This window comes from Barbus barbus (assembly GCF_936440315.1).
Source record: "Barbus barbus genome assembly, chromosome: 20".
NCBI lineage: Eukaryota > Metazoa > Chordata > Actinopteri > Cypriniformes > Cyprinidae > Barbus > Barbus barbus.
In genome coordinates this window covers 15,887,892-15,906,435 of record NC_136748.1, presented here as the reverse complement: position 1 = coordinate 15,906,435, position 18,544 = coordinate 15,887,892, and the positions used below count along the sequence as shown (strand labels likewise).

The 18,544-nt window shown below is 36.1% G+C and overlaps 1 protein-coding gene across 1 annotated transcript; it reads right to left on the bottom strand.

Annotated features, from left to right (window-relative positions):
• Positions 1 to 1,486: 1,486 nt before the first annotated feature.
• Positions 1,487 to 17,551, bottom strand: LOC306886656 (EH domain-containing protein 4-like). Its single transcript, XM_079443952.1, has 6 exons — positions 17,111 to 17,551; positions 14,606 to 14,782; positions 10,749 to 10,846; positions 7,840 to 8,252; positions 6,141 to 6,305; positions 1,487 to 3,985 (listed from the first exon to the last, which is right to left on the bottom strand). Exons 1-6 carry the CDS (start codon positions 17,338 to 17,340, stop codon positions 3,428 to 3,430), a joined length of 1,641 nt encoding a protein of 546 aa, XP_079300078.1. The 5' UTR covers positions 17,341 to 17,551; the 3' UTR covers positions 1,487 to 3,427.
• Between the last annotated feature and the right edge of the window lie 993 nt (positions 17,552 to 18,544).

The following is an 18,544-nucleotide window of genomic DNA, read 5'->3' as shown; positions in this document are numbered from 1 at the left end:
ACGAACTGGATTATATATATATTTATAGATAGATAGCCATGGCAAGATAGTTACACTATAGGAAAAGGCTTGATCATGACACATTTGAAATGGAAGTTTTAGTTTAAGTGTTGTTGGTGCTTAGTTGTGTCTCTGATTGCAGATCTTGTTGCCTGAACTAGCATTGAGGTTCAGGAAGGCTTTGGATGGACTTATTCATACCCCATTCTTTGAGAAGACACTGTTCATCCATTTTGTGTAGGTCTTCTTCTGCACTGTCATCCGCTGTTCCTGAAGCTCTCGGAATCGGCCATCCGACTCCTCTCCATCTCCCTGTTTAAACATCTCCTGACTGTGTTAGTTCCTAAAAACAACACATGAAAAATGCATGTAACTCTTTCAAAGACACAAAAAACCAGACACCAGAGATTATTGTCATTTACAATAAATAGCTGCCCATAATGAGTTAAAACATTAAGCCCTACGCATGATTGGTGAGGCCTCTGCGTTTCGATTTTTGAGCACTTTCAGGAAGTTAAAATAAAAGAGGATAGTACCAAGGAAATGTAATTGTGAAAGTTAAATATGACTCAAGATATGTAATTTTCTATTTAAATATCTATATGTTTGAGGAAGTGAAAGCATCAAGGCAATCATGCCTCTCCTGCTGACAGTGTAATTATGTACTTCAAGTCTGACTTTACAGACATATTTAGAAGGATCATAAAAATACCTAGAATTTCCAAATCAGGTAATAAATTGGATTACAGATTACTTAGTAAACTGGCCAACTTTTCATGTCTTAATACTTTTCAGATATAATACTGTAGAACATCATCTTAGTAGGATCTTGATGCTATGGTGCTATTATATACAGTATATCGACAAGATATCATTTTATATCCATATTTATAATTCAGTGAAATAGACATTTGTTGAATCTAGTTTAAAACAAATATGAAAGATTAAACTGTAATATTACACATCTCTGTAGACAAACTTCATTTCAGTTTAACATAATCTGTATTCTTAAATGTTGCTAACTATTTGAAACACTACCAAAAAGTATTACATTTGTTTGTCAGATTGTTATGTGCAGAACGCAATAGATTTTGAATTCACTTACCCTTCTCAAGGTTTGTTTTCAGCACTTCATCATCACAGACAAAAATTCATGATTTGAACGTAATCCGATAAATCCTTTTTAAGACTGATCAGTGTTAAGGAACTGAACTTTGACACTGTTATAATGGACTGAAAGGGAGGGTAATTCTCACTCACCTGACCATGTGCTACACGAGGGGTAAAGGTTGCAGTCATATTCAGTATTTCATGCAATTCAGCAGCACACACCTCTCTACAGGCTCATGCAGGAACAGTCACAGCAGTTGCATGTTTATTGATTCGGGGTTGAAACAACTGAAATAACTGTTATTCAAAAAAAAATGTGCATGTTCAAGTTTCTATTGATTACAAGTTTCAAAATAAAGTCTTGGAGAAACAATTAATTTGAATTTGAAATAGAAACATTTATTACATTCCCTTATTTCATTTAAAATGTTATATAAAATTTGCAAATTACATATTAACAGATGGTTGACGGTTGTATATGTGTCAAAGGCTCATTAAAGTATAGGAATCACCATTAAACACCTATAAATGTACTTAAGTGTCTGGGAAACTTGAATAGAATGGCTTTAATCACATTTCAACTTCACCTGCACATAAACACAATGATTTTTCATGTTTAAAAGCCTTAAGAGTTGGCCTCATGTCAAATAGTTACAGTCTAGTTCATGTAATCCACCTCTGAGCTGACAGAAACAATCTCTGTATATTAGTTCAAATGCACATGTGGTTATAGTGACAGTGTTTAACATACATAATTACATTCATCAGTATTAGTGTATATACGGCATAAAGGAGTTTCATAATGACAACGATTTCATCATTCAATAGAAGTTCTTTTGCACCTCAGAAATATAAACACTATATTTAATTCAATGTAGTTTCTTACTGTCATTGTGTATAACATTATTAATTATGTAAAATCTTTAATATATATACACAGTTGAAGTCAAAATTTTACATACACCTTGCAGAATCTGCAAAATGTTGATTATTTTACCAAAATAAGAGGGATCATACAAAATGCATGCTACTGTTTATTTAGTACTGACCTGAATGAGATATTTCACATAAAAGATGTTTACATATAGTCCACAAGAGAAAATAATAGTTGAATTTATAAAAATGACCCCGTTCAAAAGTTTACATACGCTTGATTCTTAATAGTGTGTTCTTACCTGAACGATCCAAAGCTGTGTTTTTTTTTGTTTAGTGATAGTTGTTCATGAGTTGAACAAGTTCATTGTTTGTCCTGAATAGTTAAAAGCTAAGTTTTTTTAAATTGGAAGGCAGAGTTATTAAAGTTATTAAAGTAGAAGGCAGAGTTATTAGGCTTAAATTAGAATGACAATCTCTCCAGGCTGACAATCTCAAAAAAAGTAAAGAAGAAGAGTGGTACTGGAACACTCCGGTATACTGATATTGTAGAATATTTTTGCAGGATTATTTTTTTAAATGTAGATGTTTCACATTTCTAAATGCTTGCCGCTGTAAACTACTATAAATTTTCACAACCGAGTCAGAAATATTATACACAACAAAAAACTTTGGCAAAACTCAGTGCTGTTCAGTATAATGCTATTATAAATTTGTACATTTAATCAGTGTCACATAATTCAATCCCAAAAAAAAAGTAACAGCCAGTGTAAGAAAAGTTTATGTAGTATTTTTTGTATGTAGTACTGAACAATTTTAATTGCATCATGAAACACTGAATTACAATTTGCCCACCGTAAAATAAGCTCACAATTAGTCTATTTCAACACTATGATGCAGTTCATATGAAAAGTGTACATTCAGGGAAAAGCTTAATGGAAAAAGACTATATTGTGTTTCAAAATTAATTTAATAGATATTCACACTGTCAGAATGAGTGAAATGAATGGATGCTTCTGTAATAGTGTGTCATGTATGTGTATTATTTTTGGCTGCTGTAATGCATGCTTAACTGAAATTGTTATTTAATATGAAATGTAATATAACATTGAAAGCACTGCATAAAATTATCTACAACTGCACTGCCATCTATTTTCACAATCTGCAAGCACATGTCGGTCAGGGACAAAATTTAGAAGTAATCAATTATATGGGCTGTAATTTTAATATGTATGTCTTTCAAAAATATGAATATATTGTTCTTTAACACTGAGTTAGTGCACATATATTCAAACATACTTAATCTTGGGCATGTGAAAGTCACACATGTCTGTTGATGAAAGATGGCTTAACTAATTCATCCCTTTCAATGAAGTAAGACTTCAGTATTCAAAGGCCACTTTGTGCTAGCAGCTGGCTGATAAATATGCAGATATGAAGATGATCAATCCTCCTGGTGGTTGTACAAGATGTCTGCAGTGGGGTTCTTCCTGTGCGATGGCGGCACTAGGTGATTTGGTAGCTCTGTAGGAAGCTCAAATCCCTCTAGTTTGACTTTAATAAGATGCTGAGCCAGAGCAAATTCTTCATCATCCAACATGCCGTCCTTATCACAGTCTGCCAGCTTCCAGATCTTTCCCAGTACAGTGTTGGGCAGACGAGAATTCATCATCTCCTTCTTGGCATTGATGCCGGTTACTTTCCCATTGATAGGGATCAATGAATAGAAGATTTCGTCGTAGCGATGTTTGTCGCGACTCACGATCCAGTCCTCAGTATCAGCCCCTGCACTGATACCCTCGCCATATCCGTGGCCAAAAGGCCCATCGGACGAGTCCTCAAAGGCTCCACCCATTACCATCTGAGAAGGCTGTTTGCTTTCTTCCTCTCGGATCATGTTCATCAGACTTGAGATCTTGGTGGACAACATTCTGTCCACAGATTCAATCAACTTGATCTTCAAAGAAGGGAACTTGCTGAAGTCGTAGTGTTGCAGTTGCTCCTGCGTGTTAGCAGATGTGAGTGACAGAAGGAGACATTTTAATGTCAAATTAAAGTGTCTGTAATAATATAGCATAAACAACTGAAACAACTTTTTGTTTCATTATAATTTTTTATAATGTGTTTATAGATCATGACACTGATTTATAAAGTAAAGCCTAAACAAAGGAGGCATCCAAGTCCTGAAGTTGTTATTGCAGTGATATGATGTCTAATTCTGGAGTGAATCAATGTTGCCTACAGTCTATTTAGAGCATGGCCTTTATCTTTCAAGTGTTGCCTGGAAGCTGTCTGGTTGGAAAGTTCACTGAGAGCATGTGTGCAGACAGTAATTAGCATTGTTATTATAGGTAATGGACTAATGGTTAGCTAGTTGGACTCGTAACCCAAAGGTTGTGAGTTTGAGTCTCAGGTCCAGCAGGAATTGTAGGGGGGGGGGTGAATGTACAGCACTCTCTCCACCCTCAATACCACGACTGAGGTGCCCTTGAGTAAGGCACTGAACCCCCAACTGCTCCCTGGGTGCTGCAGCATAAATGGCTGCCCACTGCTCCGGGTGTGTGTTCACTGTGTGTGTGTGTGTTCACTGCTGTGTGTGTGCACTTAGGATCGGTTAAATGCAGAGAACGAATTCCGAGTATGGGTCACATACTTGGCCACATCACGTCACTTTCACTTTCACTAATGACTGCTGGGTCATTCCGTCAAACTAACCAAATTTCAGAAACTTAATCAAATTTTAGATTTTGTCAATATTTTTTCTGAAGAATGATAAACATGTGTAGTGATGAAAGTCAAAATATTAAATGTCATGATGTATCTTTACTGAGTAAAGATACATCATGACATTTACTATTTACTTACTATTTTGTAGGGGGGGGGATTCGGAAATTCGGAGCCAGATTACAGGGGGTGCAAATGACTTTAGAAAGATGGCAGCATCATTATGTTATTTTTACACAGAGATTAGTAGGTCTGTTAGTAAAATCTGTTGACTTTAGCAATCTTTGTTGCATTATATGCCAGTGGTGACCATTCAAAAATGGGTAAAAGCACTTTTCAAGTTTTTTTACTCCAAAGTTTGCACACCAGTATCTCAAGATATTAAAGTACATCAAGTATTAAAGATATCTTAATCCCTTTTTAGATTTTGGGTCTCAACAAACTTTTCTTTTGGCATCTTCCTTTTTAATGTCCTATTTGTTTCCAGAGATATTGGAATCTCAGTACGGCTCCAGGAGTAAAATGTTAAATTGTACACATTTTCAGTGGTCAAAAACCAAATGTGGGTCACTTCACATACAGATGATACTTTATTTCTTTTAAAGAGAAATGTCTGAAGAACAAACAATGTTGAAACTAGAAATGTATCTTGTTTCCCTCTATCATAACAAAAGTATCATCTGTAATGCAAAGGAATTTTACTAACAGACCTACCAATCTCTGTGTAAAAATAACATGATGCTGCCATCTTTGCCCCCTGTACTCTGGCTCTGAATCTCAGGGGCGAAATTTGTCATTTTGACCCCCCTCTACAAAATAGTGGATTACTCCGTAAATAGTCATCTATGATATTTAATATTTTGGTTTCCTCACTATACATGACCACTGGTTGGGTTGACACGGAATCACCCTGCTGTGTTTTCATAGCAATTAAAATTCTGCATGCCTAGGCATTAAGCAAATGTGAAAGACCCAGATGTGAGATATATCCTCAATCTCTGTGAAGTAATGTGAAACTGCATTACAGTGCTTGACTAGAGTCTTGTTTTCACATATACAGTACTGTAATGCGATTTCTGATGTGGGCCTAGAGAGTCATGCTGGGTAAACATCCTCAGGCAAGACCAGAAGAAAGTGAAAGTACAGACAATAGCAGGGCTGGGACTCCAGCAGCCCCCTCAGGAACTCAACCACAGCACTAACACACTGTACAAAACAAACATTCCTCAGATCTACAGCCTGGAATCCTCATACACCTGCACCAGTACTTAACAATCTAATAACCAGCAGGAAATTTTATTCATCCAAGAACAGTGTTTCTTGAAATAAAACAAACATCCTGGTTAGTTTTGTTTAGTTTGTAAACACATGTAGAAGCCGTAATATAACATCTAATATTTACCCCTGTTCCAAAGACACAGGCCAAGTCTCACCTGCATTTTAATGACATTAGGGAAATCTCCAGGCGAGATATGGTGCTCTCTCTGCAGAATCTGATAGATCTCAGGCAGGTGGGCAATCAGCTCCTCCTTTTTCTTCTCTTTTCCAAACAGGGAAGGCATTTCCTTCTTCAAGTAGCTGATGATGTAAGCGTGCACCTATAACATCCACAGCATATTATCAGTAAATTCATGAGAATATATCTGTGATTATGGAATAATGTATACTGGAAATATGGGCCTACATTTAACATACTGATTATTAAAAAAAAATAAAAATAGATGTGCTGCTAGGCGTACATTTTGAAAATGATTTTAATAATAATACTAATTATTCTAATAATAATTTTCTTCTTTTTTAGCATTATTTTATTATAATAAATTACACTGACCTAATATTTAGTGACTGCATTTAAGATAAACACAAGATGTAGCCCAATGACAAGAGCAACTATTTAATTAAAACAAAGCCTAATTTATGACATACAGCATGAGTTTAAAAAAAATGTGTACAGCGAACGCCTAAACGTTACAACCCAATTAAAGTAATTTAAGACCTCAAATTATATCACAATGCACTGTGTTTTTATGTTACAATAAAATAAACACAGGACCAATATCACTATTATTATTCTATAGACAATTTTTGTCATAATCGGTTACATAATCAAACACCATCTGTGTGTTTACACCTTAGAAATGCCCTTGCCAAAGGAACATTCAAAAGCGTCTGTATTTACACAAACCTTTTCCTCAATATAGAGGAAGTACACCACCAGAGATCCAAATTAAGGCTGGGCTTTTCCCTTTTAAGCCATGTTTATTCCTTTTAAGGATGATTGGCGGCTCGAGGAGGACAGGAAAGGCGTAAACATGACGAGTGGCAAGACTAAGTGGGGTGGAGAGGTTAGGGAAAATAAGGGCCGTGCTCTCTTCAAGCCCATTACACACATTCCTTTGTACCACGGAAGGGGACTTTTCTGGGCTTTTCCAGGAGATGGAGAAGGCATTTAGCTGCCTCACATGGCTTTACCATTACAGGAAGGCAAGCACAGGGCTTCAGGATTCCTGTTTGCTGGACGTGTTTGGAAAATATTGCGGAAGAGATAAGACGCACTTTCTGTCATGGTTCCATGAGTGAATTGTTTATAAGTCCATATTTAAGTGTTAAGGCACAACTAGGTTGTGTTGAATAGGGCTCATGTGGTACAGTGTGTAAGTTCATACAGTGCACTCAGCCAAAAACAATAGTGGTTGAACTAAGGTCAAACACAAGACAAAATAACAGACAATGAGTAGCGATGCAGGAAAGTTTGACAAGCGGCAAGGTATTATTAATAATTATTATACTTAATATATATTAATAATTATTTACTAATTAAATAAATACATCGACACTAAACATATTAATATCTAATATGTATAAATGTATAATGTATAAACATTATTTATAATTAACTAACTTTAAAGAAAATACTAAAATAAGATTAAAATAATAAAACAGGCCTATAAGTATATAAAAATAATCAAATATTACCATCTAATAAAATTATATGTCAGGCATAATATACACAATTTTATGCATTTAATTTTGACATATATAATAATAATATAAATGATACTAAACAAATGTTTAAAAACATCAAAATGCATTTCTAAGTGGACTGCTAAGTTGTGACTTTAAAACCCTTACCTTAGCAAGCCGAGCTCTTTTGATGAGGTCATTCAGCTTACGCAGGGCAGCGTTGCGAGGCAAACTCTGGATGTCTCTGAAGAGATCTTGAGTTTCAGCTTCAAACAGACGCCGATTCTCTGCATTTTGGAGAGGTTTGGCCCAAAAAGAGCCAAGATAGACCCTCACCACCTCTGGAGTATTGATCACCTTCCCCAGCGACCACATCAGCGCACCATAAACCCGCATCAGCTGCTGAGTGTCCACCTGGTCAGCCTTGTTCAGGACCACACGGATTTTGTCATCCTGCCCCCGGAAAGCTTTGATCGCTTCAGAAAACTCATCAGATATGTCTAGCTTATGGGCGTCAAAGAGGAGAATGATACGGTCCACTCGCTCTCCAAACCAGCGCAGAACCTCGGAGAAATCATAGCCTATGGGGAAATATGACAATAGAGCAGAATTAAAATGTACTTCATTGCCCTGCTCAAAAGAAAAAACTGATTGAGTGCACTGCATTCTGTACACACCATAGAAATAGTAAAACGACAGTAAAAACACAATTAAAAAATATACATAATATAATAAAGGAATTCCCAAACGTATACGTTAGCTGAACCCCAAAATCCTTGAAGTAGATTCTAAGTTAACATTTCATTCATTTAACAATGCAGGTAATCAAATAAAATATTTCATTTATATAATAGATTTTAATTCTAAATTTTTATGATTAAATTAAATATTTGCTTTTCATCAACTCACAAACCCAAGTTTGTGGAACTCCAATAGAATATAAATATGCATAATAAATAATCAGACATAAATAATAATAATAATAATAATAGTATTATTATAAAAAAATTAAAAAAACAACAAACAAACACCCCTAAAATATAAAATACAAAGATCCAAGACTAAACATCACTCCTTGAGGAAACATTACACACAAACAATTAATTTGAAATTGGTATTTTAAAACTGGAAATGTCTTAAACTGTCCTTCATGCATAAATAATGGTTACACCTTTCCTTTTGTAGCTGGAAGAAACAGGTATAGAAAGAGAGAAGGACATAAAGATCAGCTTTCAAGCCTTGTGCACAGATCACTGATCTGTTACGACCATGAGAACCTCATAGAGACAGGGGCACCACTTCAGCCCTCATTCACATAGAGCTCATTACAAACCAGTGCAAAACCTGATTTTAAAGCAATGAGATCCAGCTTATCCAACCACCCAACAGTCATGAGGAAATTACGCTGCTCCAACAATAATGGCATGGATTACACATTGCTATAAAAATTTAGCAAAAAGCTCTGCCAAGCCTTTACAAAAGAGGGGCTCAGTGCTTAAGAGCGTGGGAACCATCAATGCTGTTCCATGTAAGGCAACTTTATACAGAAGAAATCTAAATTAACTTTTTTTAATTAAACAAAAATTGAAGCTAAAATTTACATAAATGTAAAAGGGAACATCCATGTAATGGGTCCTATACCTAGTTACCATTTCTTTTAAAATATTAGCCATAGTTCAATGTAATTGATCCTACAGTGTGATGAATAAATTTTTAAAAGTACAAACAGTCCAAACATCATGCATTATAATTATAAAAATCAACAATATACTGTTAGATGGTTGTAGAGTAAAACGTCACACTATAAGTTGTCAACTTACCAGCATTATTTCCCATAAATATTGAATCACTTTTATAAAAAGCAGGCTAATTATAAATATGCTGCACTCATTTATAAAATCTAGAGATTGGAAAAATTGAAAGCAGGAACAACACAAATGTCTGGGTGTAAGATTCATTTATTTTTCATTTTTGAAAATTCACATTTGTATTAAGAATGAAATATGATTAATGCATAAGGTTAATGGTGCATCGTGTGTCAGAGACGCTAACGTAAGAGGAATGCAACCTCAGCTGAGTGGAGCTAAAACAAGAACAGATGTGGAACGCCCATGAACATTGTTATCCCTCATAGCCGAAGCTGCGGCCGTACGTTTGTGCTGTTCTACATTTGTGCCACCAGGCCTAATCTGTAGTCTGCAGACCCTCTGAGTCTGCGTACACTCGCAGTGTACCTCTGCTGCCTTGCATTTTCACAGATAACACATGTGCAGCATGAACAGGCATATCTCATTACTGTTAAAAATCGCTTGGCCATGTCTCAGAACTGCTCCGCCTTCTTAGTTAAAAAAAAAGAATTAAAGCATGTAGCAGCTTGATTTGTTAATTGATTATCTAGTAACACATAAACACCAGCTACATGCTGAGATACCAGTATGCTGATATAAACCCTGAAGTGTATTTGGTAAGCTAAACTCTTTTAAATGATACTTTTTAAATGATACGCTTTTAAAATGAGGAAAAAGAAAGTGAGAAATGCTGACTTCGTAACACCAGACTCATCACGGTTTCCAGACAGGGACGGAAAGGACAGAGAAAATTTATAATGAAACAAGCCAGATCTGGTGACTAAAATGAAAATTAATGACTAAAGCATTATGATTGTTCCTTATACTGGGAACATGAGCTTCAGTCCTCCAGGGAGTAAACCAGTCTGTCTGCTCTAAGGCATCACACCAAATCTATATTCAATGGGAAATAGCCACAGAGACACCAAGAAGGCTAAACAGCAGAGTTCACATTGTTTTGGTCATGTGACGTTACCTTCGCTTCACTAAGCATCCAATTGTGACTAGTTTTACCTTGACAAACAGCTCTTCACTAATAAACATCTTTGAAAGAGCACTTGAGAAGACTGTCAGAGAAGAATCAGGTATATTTGGTGGTGTCTGTTTAGTCATTTGATATCCCATTGCATGTGTGTGGCCATGTGACAGAGTTCGGCTTTTGTTTGTCATACAATACTGTACAGGAGCTCACTCTAGTCTTTGTAGTAAACACTCACTGCAGCCACTGACCTCTGCTTATGCGCTGCTTCTCGCCGGACAAGATCCCTGGCGTGTCAATGATGCTAATGCTCTGCAGAACTTGGTTCGGCATTTGTGAGCAGATGAACCTGGTGAGACAGATGGAGAGAGTTCATCACCTCATGTTATCACCGGAAATGCTGGTAGTATCACTACATTTGGCGGTTGACTCATTTGATCTGAGTCATGGGAAAAAATAACATTTGAGAAACATTTCCTCTTTAAATTCTTTCAAAGAATAAAACTTGACACAAATAATAAACTATAGGAGAATAAAATACCAAATAAGTAAAAGTCACTTCATAAAAACAAAAGGAGACTAATGTGCTGTATATTTAACTTCAGATTAAACAGGGCTTAAAAACAAAATGTGGTCACATTTACCGTTGCTCTGCGAAATTTCACAGAAGCTGTGCTTTGTGCATTGCTAAACCACTAACAGTGGACTTTTTTGCCCACAGAATTTTGCCAGTATTTTGTTAATGTGACCACATATAAACAGAGGCAAACTTTATATAAAAAAGAAATGAAACCTTAAAGTTTAAAAAAAAAAATGCATCCATCCAGAAGACAATGCTGTGAAGGCCAATGAGCAAATAAGTATTAATGAGGGTTTCAAAGGGGTCATATGATTTCCTTTGTCTTTGGAGTGCTACAAGCTGTTTGGGCATAGATAAGATCCCTGAAGTTGCAAAGACTAAAGTCTCAAAACCAAAGAGATATTCTTTATAAAAGTTAAGGCTAGACCACGCCCTCCTAAAATAGCTCATTCAAACACGCCCCCACATGTCTAGGTCACGATGTGGGGAGATTTGCAAAACACAGCCCAAATGTTTACCCAATGAAAGGTGGAGGAACTATTATTCTTGCTGTAGTGTTGTTGCTGCCGCCGGCGCCATGTCGTGGAGACGCTGTGTTTCGTTGTGAAAGTGAAACTACTTTGTTTGGGTTTCCAAAAGAGGACACAACTAGAAATCAGTGGTTAAGTTGTATTTACAACACTGTTCCAGAACAGTTCACCCCAAATATTAGAGTGTGTGCAGCGCATTTTATGGAGGACTATTTCCTGAACCTGGAAGAGTAGCCTACAATGCTGGCTTGCACAAAGGCTGTTTCTATAAAGTGGGGCAATTCCAACTTTGCAAGGACAGTCTGGTGCTTCTGATTCACAGCGTGTAAGTAAGTTTTCTTATTTAAAGAATTTGCCACTGATGATTCAAACACGAGTTTTTAGCAGTGTAGAGTAGTGCTTGTGGTTTGTCGTTTCTCCAATCACAAATGCAAAAATGTAATGTCTGCATTTGTGATTGGAGAAACGACAAACAACAAGCACTTTTTTGTAAGCAGAATTTCCTCAAGCACGATTGCGTTGCATCACGTTGTGTAAAAAAAACAGTGTAAGTCATTATAATCAGTAATTATGTCCCCACTGGATGCAACAAATGCTTCGTTTGTAATGGGTTTTATTGTTTTTTTGTGTCGTAGCGCCGGGACACGGCACAATACGGTGAGGGGAATAATATTTACGACTCATGCTTAAGGTATTCGGCCAATCACAATGCACTGGATAGCTGGCTAATCAGAGCACGCCTCGCTTATCAGAACAATGAGCTTTGTAAAATTTGACGCGTTTCAGAAAGGCGGGGCATAGAGGAGCAACAATAATGTACAGTATGTGGAAAATAATGTGTTTTTTGAATCTTAAACGGCATAAACACATTGCATTACACCAAATACACAAAATAATGTTCTTTTTAGCAACGTCATATGACCCCTTTAAACATGTTGATTAAGGTGGATGAACTATTGGACAGAAATTACTCTACAACTTTGGGACAAGGATTCAGACAATCAACAAATGTATAATACATTCGTAATGTTTATAAAACTATTATTTAATCTCCATGTGAGGGAATATTATAGTGATGTTAAGATTGAAACACTGTCTCAAGTGACTTTGAGGATGTCTTTTTTTAAAAATTCAAAAAATAATAAAACCTTAGAGGAACATCTGTAAGCAAACATCATAGAGGAAGAAGCATTTGACTAAGTTTCATTTTAAAGAAAATGACACATGCATTTTATTCAAAAGAGCCAGTATATAAAAGCGAGGAGAATATAAGTAAAAGAAACTGTTGTGCCTAAACGTGCCATCACATGACGCACAACAGGGTCCACAGGAAACAAAGTGCATTGTTTTGAGGTTCCTTTGGAGGAGAGGAGATGTTCTCTGTCAAGTGTGCCTTTGACCTCTATAGTGGTCACTGTCAAAGAAGTACTTACCAATTTCCCCTCCACATAAATATCCAGCTAACAGGAAAAAAAGCCTTTGTCTAACTGTCTAGGTACTAAAATTAAACATTAAAACTTGTGGAAGCTCATGCAACTGCTATAGTTACCTAAAAGGAGACGTATCCAAGCCCCTTTACACAGTTTTTGAGACACTTTGTTTGAGAAAATATTTGCCTGTAATAGAAAAGCAGGCTGCGTGGGACGAAAGGAAGAAATGAATGAGCAGCAGAATGAGATTGGCAGAAAAACATCTTAACCGGTTAAGAGTGTTAAGAGTGTAAATGGACAGCTGCAAAGCATTGAGACATAATATATAGTGTGAATGCATGGTCTTTATAGTCTTTTTATAGTTAAACTGTAAACCTTAAACTGTACTTATGCCATTCCAGACAGTTTTCCATATCCTATACCACTGCCAGAGAAAGATAATGGAAAATCCTTGTTTTGGCAACAGCCCGGGCAAGAGGGACATCCGTTACAGAATGTAGTGCGTAAGAATATTTGCCCACATCCTAGAATTCCCTGCTGCATGACATGATGTCTCACAACTATTCTCCTGGCTCAAGCTTGACTGAACACTGGAATATGGCGTTATCAATTGATTCAGCCCCAATTTACTTCTTCAGAGGTGTTGAAGGGTTAGTTCACCCAAAAATGGGTAAAAGGAAAGCTCAATTTGTTTCATCCACAAGATCAAACTTTTATATGCAAATTAAATTCACAATGACTTGGCGTAAACCTCTCGATTCATATGTATTCCTTTTACAATCTCTTTTAAAGCTCACTTTTTAAAGCCTCTAAATTTAGGTGGAACGGGCTTTCAGTGGAAGGACAGAAATCTCTCAGTTTTCATTAAAAATACCTTAATTTGTGTTTCAAAAATAAATGACAGTCAGAGATGAATGACAGTCTTCAGTTTGGAACAACATTAAAATGTGTAATTGGTGACCATTTCCATTTGTGACCCTGGACCACAAAACCAGTCTTAAGTCGCTGGGGTATATTTGTAGCAATGGGCAAAAATACATTGTATGGGTCAAAATTATTGATTTTTCTTTTATGCCAAAAATCATTAGGACATTAAGTAAAGATCATGCTCCATGAAGATATTTTGTAAATTTCCTACTGTAAATACATCAAAACTTAATTTTTGATTAGGAATATGCATTGCTAAGAACTTCATTTGAACAACTTTAAAGGCGATTTTCTCAATATTTAGATTTTTTTGCACCCTCAGACTCCAGATTTTCAAATAGTTGTATCTCGGCCAAATATCTGTCCTATCATAACAAACCATACATCAATGGAAAGCGTATTTATTCAGCTTTCAGAATATGTACAAATATCAATTCCGAAAAAATGGACCCTTATGACTGGTTTTGTGGTCCAGGGTCACATTTTAGGGTGAAATTACCATTAAAAATTCCAAGATTTAAATATTTTGAGCAAGCAAAGAGACTCTGAATAAAATTGTGTTTAAGACACTTGATTGAAATACTAGTCATAACCATTGAAGCTCAAATCTAAAGAGTAGGGATTGGGCTCTTGATATTTACCTATTTAAGAAGGCATTTCCAAATGCATTGAGTTTGCGGAAAGGTTTCTTGGGGTCCACAACCAAGGCATTTCCAGGAACAATCCCCTCGTTCTCATTGTACATCACAGCTATGAATCCATCCGTCGTAGGTTCAGGGCCAATTCGCATTCCCGGAAAATCTTGTTCCAGAAGATACCTGCAGGAGGGAGAGGTTAAGTATTAACAAACCACTACTTAGTCAACTGGAGTGGCATGATCATGTGACTGCACATGCTAACAACAAAATGTCATGGTTGGGTGAGAATAAAAACGAATGGAACAAATGCTGCAGCGATTTATTTAAAATGCTACCCAATAGCCTTGGGTAGGTTGAGACAAATAAACATCCAAGCTGATAAAGGATCAAAGCTAAACAGTGGCACTTAACCCTTGGACAAATGCTAGAATGTGAAAACAGACCTATTCATCAGTCTCACTCTTCCTGTAACTCCCCAGCAATAGCATAGATCCCTACTACATCCTGCCAGAGGATGAGAAAGTGTCAAAGGTTTCCAAGCAAAGAAACACACATGGCTTGTCATTAAAATCTAACAATAACATGGGGGAACTATCAATCAGACTGTATTCATTATTAAATATGGCTGAATTACTCCTTAAAAAAAACTGTTTAAAAAATTACTCCTGTGCAAATGTGTAATGTAAGAGACATGAAAACCATTTTATGAGGGGAAGTGAAAAACAATACAAACATAAGTTGTCTCTTGAACTTAGCAACTTATTATTCATTCAACTGCAATAGTGTTTAAACAGTCTTAAATATCCATCATTTTCAAATATGACCTTATGTTTTATATTATGAATGGCTGATTTAGTAATAAGCCAGTTCTAGTTTGAGAGGAGTTCAACATGAAACAGAGCTATTGGATTTTCTCATTCATTCAGAGACTGTCTAGAGTAGGACCTGATGAGCAACAGCACAGACATCAAAGCTGGATGGTACTGACCTACAGTGAAAAGCCAATAAGAAGAATAGTGATGCTTCTATGAGTTGTTTGCATACTCTCCAGCCTTCTGCATCTCTTCATGGATGAATGGACTATGTGAGCTGGCATAAGCTGTTTTTACACAACCCCTTGCCAGGGTTTGCAGCAACCACAAAGAGCTGACTGTACTGAACTTCACACGTGTACATGCTGTTCTTTGAGAAATTAAATAAGTACATGAAAATAAATATACTGGTGTCTAATAAGATTATAATAATATTGTAATGCATTCTTGACTTGCTAGACATTACAATTCATTCAAGTTAAGAACATTGACGGAAAAGAATACTACCAGGCTTTCTACACATTTTCCATTTCAAAATTCCATACTTTTCCAGACTCAAACCTCTCGGTAGATTTTCAGACAACATTTAACATAAATCGTTCATAGAGCATTATTTTCTGATTTATATTTGGTATATAGTACAGTCATCTGTAAATATTTTTATTTTTTATTTTTAAGTCAAGTCAACTCAACCTTTGTTTATAAAGCTGTTGTATAATGCTGCTGTACATAGAAAGAAAAGATCAAATAAAAAAAATCTAAAAACTAAAAATTTAAATAACGTAAAATTACAATAAAACATAAATAAACAAAAAAATAAATACAGAGTCCCTAATATAAAAAATAATAAATAATTTAAAAATACAGATGTGCATGGGAATGTTATGCATTCTTACGCATTACAATTTCTAGTTTTATATAACCTATTTCCTTTGCACTCCCATCTTACTATGAATAAAAAGATAGCATGGATGCACATGAATTCTACCAGAGATCTACCTGCTCAAAATTTTGCTTTTGTTACGGTAGTACCTCTAATATCAAGGCCTAATATCCAATTTAACTCATCCTCTGTGGTGGTGGAGAAACTATGACACGAAATGGGCTGATGGCATAACATTTGCCAAGTTCAAGGGTTTATAAAAAAGACTGGTACTATAGAAAAGTGTTTAAGATTAGGCTTTCATTGGGGGCAGTATGCCATATTTCAAGGCCTTAGGTCTCTTTACCCCAACACGAAATAGGCTGTTGACACAACAGGTGGCTCAGTGTGCATTGTCCTATACGCTAAATTGAATGGTTATACAAACATAAAAGTCTGTATATTTTGTATTTTTGCAAAGGTCCTTGATTTATGTAATACAGTGCTAAGAATATAGTGTGAAGAAACCAAAATGCTTCTAACCGGTATTTTTCATAATGAAAAAGTGCACCTTGAATTTATTTGGCGATCACTAAAGAATCACTGCCATGAAACCTCACTTCTTGTACGATACATTTATTTTCATTAAATTCTGAATTTTCTATTATAAAAAAAACTAAATAGGGGCAAAAGTCCGGAAACACAAATATTTTTCCATACTCTTTCTTTTTTCCAGACCTGGAAAATACTTGAATCAAATTCCATACTTTTCCAAACCCCGTAGGAACCCTGTACTAAATGTTTTGCTGACTCACTGTCAAAGCCATGCATTACCTGATGAAGGTGGTCTTCCCTGTGGAATACTGTCCGACCAGAAGGACCATAGGCTTGCTCTGGAAGTCCGCATCCTCCAGCGCCGGTGAGTGGAAGTCATGGAAGAGGTAGGTCTCCTCCAAAGGCAGGAGTTTTTTAGTATAAAGACTATTAAGTCCTCCAGTCACTGTTTGAAACATGTCTCCCTCCTTGTTCCTTCCACCGTGTTCCTTATTTACCCAAGTGAACATGTTCCCGTTCCTCGCAGAGCTCTTTTATACGTGATGCAACCTTAGTTCCCTTTTTTAAATGTGAGGATTTAAAAACTGTCCCAGTGTTGTTTTTTCTATTATTGACACTCGCCCGTCTACCGGCCTCTGCGCGAACTGTCCAGCTGTTTGTGTCGCAGTGACCTCACCTGTATCCTTTTATGTGACGCTCTCTTTCTTGTGACGCTGGTGTGAATATTCATGAGCTGGAGTGACGCTGGTGTGAATATTCATGAGCTGGAGTGACGCTGGGTGGCTCCCGCTGCTGAGGGCGGAGTGGCCAGCTGACTGCTTGGACTGTTCGGTGGAAACGAGAGGGGTAGGAACCAAATTGTTGACATGGAGAAAACCAATATCCGCAATTTGAGAAATGAAATGCTTTCTCAATCCCATCCCGCAGTACATCATTTAAATTGTTTGAAAAAAAGCGCCGCAGGATATTTTAAAGAACTTTTAAAAAAAGCATTTTAAAATTAATTTTGACAATGGAGTGGCGTAATTGTACGTTGTTTTACTGAGACCGATATTCCGCGTTATTTTAGCTCAGCAGACAGTGGAAAGTAGGATTGTACATTTACGCCACCTAGTGGCCAGACATGAAATAACAGTATTGTTTTAATACAGGCCAAATAGAAACTCAAGAGAGTATGAGGCAAAAATGCCACAGAAAGTGACCTACAAATTAATAAATAAATAAACACGCACCTGCTGTGAATGCCTGGTTTTTAAATCTGTTATCCAATATTTTATATATTTCTAACTATTTTATTCTAAGCATTTGACATATTTTGATAAGTCATGTTCAAAAATGCTCTTTGCTGCTTAATTATTATTATTATTTTTAAGTTATCAGCCCTGATTACAACCATAAAAGTTATAGACATGTCAAAATAGGTGTGGTTTAGGAGAACTGGTTGTTGTCAGCTAGGATGGGGATAATAATTACTTTTTAAAAATCTACATGGTTTATTTCCAATTCAAAGGTTATCAGATTTTCCTAAACACTTAGTGTCATTAATCAGGTGTAAATAATTGTTTAGCCCTCTTACATATAACTTCTTAGCCTCTTATTAAACCTAAAAAATAATAAAATTAAATGACTTTTTGTAGTTGTTTTGTTTTAGCAGTATCTTAAGATAAAAAAAAAAGCAAATGTTTGTCCAATTGGAAATAGATATTACAGGGA